Here is a 3,296-nt window from a genome sequence, read left to right on the forward strand (position 1 = left end):
CCCCAAACTCTCTGTCTCTGTCTCTCTCTCTCTCTCTCTCTCTCTCTCTCTCTCTCTCTCTCTCTCACTCTCACTCTTACTGTCTTCCTCTGACACTCACACATGCACTAATATACACATACTATTTCCCTCCCAAATTCTCCCCCTCCCTCCCCCTTCCCCCCTGACTATCTCTCAATGACTACTTTCCACATCGCCAGTGCGACTTGATGCTCATCACAACAATCCCCGGAGACAGAGCTTCCAGTATTATGGTCAACGCGTCCTTCCCGACTGACCTACGCCTGGTCAGGGTACATCCAGGAGGACTCCAAGAGCAGCTATGCAGGTAAAAAGGGATGCCCATTGATGGTCAAATGGACTCGATGTGCATGATCAGATCGGACCGGGTTTGAGGCACTAAAGTGGGCTGGCTAGTACTGCACATCTTAGCAAACACTATTTCCCTCTGTAACACTTTTTGACTCTGAAGTCTACCATCGCATTCTGCGCTCCAACGCAAGATTTAACTCCTTAATGTCATATTATGGTACACAGAAGCCTTTTAATTGGCTGTAAGCGAGGCTTTTCGTCAAATTCACTCGGTCATGACATCGAGAATGAAGCGTGTTCGACTATGAGGTTCGAATCGATTTGGCCCCGCCTCCCCCCCCCCTCTCTCTCTCTCTTTCTGTTTCTCTCTCTCTCTCCCATAAGGCTAAATCTGGTCGCACTCAAATGAGGTGGGTGTTGGGTGTAAGGTAACAATCAAGGCTTAATCCATGAAATTTAATTCAATTTTTCTGCTAGCACTGTCGTTCTCAAATTATTTGTTTCTCTTCAGCATATTGTTTGTAGACGCCTTATCTTTCCATTTGCCGAAAAGAATAGAGACCTCAATAAATTACAAATCAAAGTCTACAGTTGAGACGCTTTGGTCCCCTGTCAGTTATGCCATGACAAAAGGGAACTTGAATGAGCTCCATCTCTGTTCGACTCCCTTTAGGGTGAATTTTAAAATCCTATCCCTCTCAGCCCGGGTTGGTCCTGACAAGCGGAACAAAAGCCGCCTCCTAAACGATCTAAATTGTGTTGATTGGGCGCAAAACATCTACATAGAAACGTGACTGATTTCAAATGCGTTCACAAAATCACTTAGGCCCAAAGCACATTAATACTGGTTGTCGTGGTAATGCATTACTCATTTTTGACCCCAAAAAAGGACAAAGTGCTGAGCAAAAAATCCACATACAGTAAATTTTCGAGCAACTTCAGTTGAACACTGCTGAATTCTAGAATTGTCCAGGGTTTTTTTTTTTAGCATAGGCCGAGGACGACCTGGCAGAAATTAATCCTTTTTCGAAATTCTTGGTGGAAAGTACATAAATAGCTTCCACCATGACAATGACAGCAATGTAGCAATGTGTAAGACTGGAGTTATCAAATTTTGCAAAATATTAAAGGGATTGGAATCAGATAACAATTAGGATGTCATGAGTCATGAAACCAAAAATTGCTCTTCTGGTTTGCTCAGCCATCATGCCCTTGACAGTGGTCTAGGTAGGCTAAGCTGGGAATGTTTGCTAGAAGAGACATACGTAAGTACCTGTACTCCCTTTTAATAGAAGGTAAACCTTCAAATGATAGGCACGCTTAGTTTGGGATTTTCGTTTGCGTGATAGATGGAATGGGGCGACATGCTCTGCGAAACTAACTCACCCCCCACCCGCCCCACAGAAGATTATCTTTTTCTCTGTTTGTTCCACTTTTTTGGGTCCTTTCTGCAAATTGCTGAAGCTCACCGCTGGTAGTCTGTGATCATCTAAAATGGTCTGTACTGGTTGAATGTAGGTCTATGTTAATATCACACACAAAAAAACAACTAGTCTAAGCATTTGTTACGTCCACAGTCAGTTATTATTTTTATATTGTAAATTTAATGTTCTTGCTTCCCAATATGATATTGATGACCATTTACCTTTGAACTATTGTATGCTCTAGTGCGCTGTCAGCTCAATAGTATATCTGACTTGACCTCAGTGTCCTTTGACTCTGGTTCAGGTTTCTTTTTTGAGACTCAAAGAGATTTTGAGATTGCGTTATTTCAAGGATGTTCATGTTTGTTGACACTATCCTACAGGACACCGACCTTTATTCATTTTGTTTTTTATTGACAAAACCTACACCTGACAAAACGGAAAATATTCAACTCGGAGTCAATTTAACTATGTTTATCTCACAGTTTCCATGAGACATTCCGCGAAAAGGGAGACTACTGGGTGTTTGTGGAGTACCCTGCCCCTGCTGAGGCCACCAAGTGTATCTTCATTCTCGCCAACGACCCCGACATCCCTGAGCTGGGTGAGTCGTTCGAGACGTATCGTTTATTTTCTACTTCTTCTTTGCTTGGTGAAAGTCTTTGGTTGGTTGTGTGCTTGCAGCGTGCCTATCAGCCTTGATCTGTTAAAATAACGGGCAACGCCTTCTATTCTTCACCACACAAACTGAGCGTTATGTGAACAGTGAAAAGTAATTGAAACCTATATATTAACTTCAAGTGAGAAGAACTGCTGAAAGAAGTAGGGCTAACCGTTTTGCAAACGGAAAATAGTTAAGAAAGGACGTGATCGCAGTGGACCCGCTTTAGATTTTAAAAAGGAGTAAAATACGCTCCGATTTAAGTACTCTCTCTCTCTCTCTCACTCTCTCTCTCTCTCTCTCTCTCTCTCTCTCTCTCTCTCTCTCTCTCTCTCCACCTACCTACCCCCTCTTTCTCCCCACGTCACTCCCATCCATATATCTTTGACTCCTGTTCTTTCTCAAGTTTCTCCCATAAGTCCTACCCTCTCTCTGCTGGTGGATAAAAAAAGCAATAGATCTCACTTCCTCTTCAAATTCGAGAATAACTTATGAAAAAAGCGCCCAGGACTGATTCACGTTCTATCTAAGAATACACTTATTTCACCTCTTCAGTTTTTGATCAAAGACAGCTTTGTTACTAAACTGTCATAAAATTGTTGTACCATGTCCCGATGTTATCTGGAATAAAAGAACGTGTATGTTTGTAAATTGTAAATATGGACTAAAATAATAGAAACGTAACGATATCAGCAATACCGAGAGAAAGATAGAGAGGGAGAAAGAGAGAGAGAGAGAGAGAGAGAGAGAGAGAGAGAGAGAGACAGAGAGAGAGACAGAGAGAGAGAGAGAGAGAGATCTCAGGACGGTAACGGCTTTGCAGTGCTGGGACAAGTAAGACAGACAGGCGGAGACAACAGAGCTGCTATAGCGAAACTGAACTGCACACACCGGTGGTA

At 42.6% G+C, this 3,296-nt stretch overlaps 1 protein-coding gene across 1 annotated transcript in view; it reads left to right on the forward strand.

Annotated features, from left to right (window-relative positions):
* The window catches only part of LOC101848496 (heparan-alpha-glucosaminide N-acetyltransferase), a gene marked incomplete at its 5' end in the record, with an annotated part of 21,670 nt that overhangs the window by 2,067 nt on the left and 16,307 nt on the right, over positions 1-3,296 (forward strand). Inside the window, 2 exon segments of the mRNA XM_013079133.2 lie at positions 201-328; positions 2,222-2,340. Of these exon segments, the coding sequence (XP_012934587.1) occupies positions 201-328; positions 2,222-2,340 (247 nt within the window).

This window comes from Aplysia californica, unplaced genomic scaffold (assembly GCF_000002075.1).
Source record: "Aplysia californica isolate F4 #8 unplaced genomic scaffold, AplCal3.0 scaffold00041, whole genome shotgun sequence".
NCBI classification, from domain to species: domain Eukaryota; kingdom Metazoa; phylum Mollusca; class Gastropoda; order Aplysiida; family Aplysiidae; genus Aplysia; species Aplysia californica.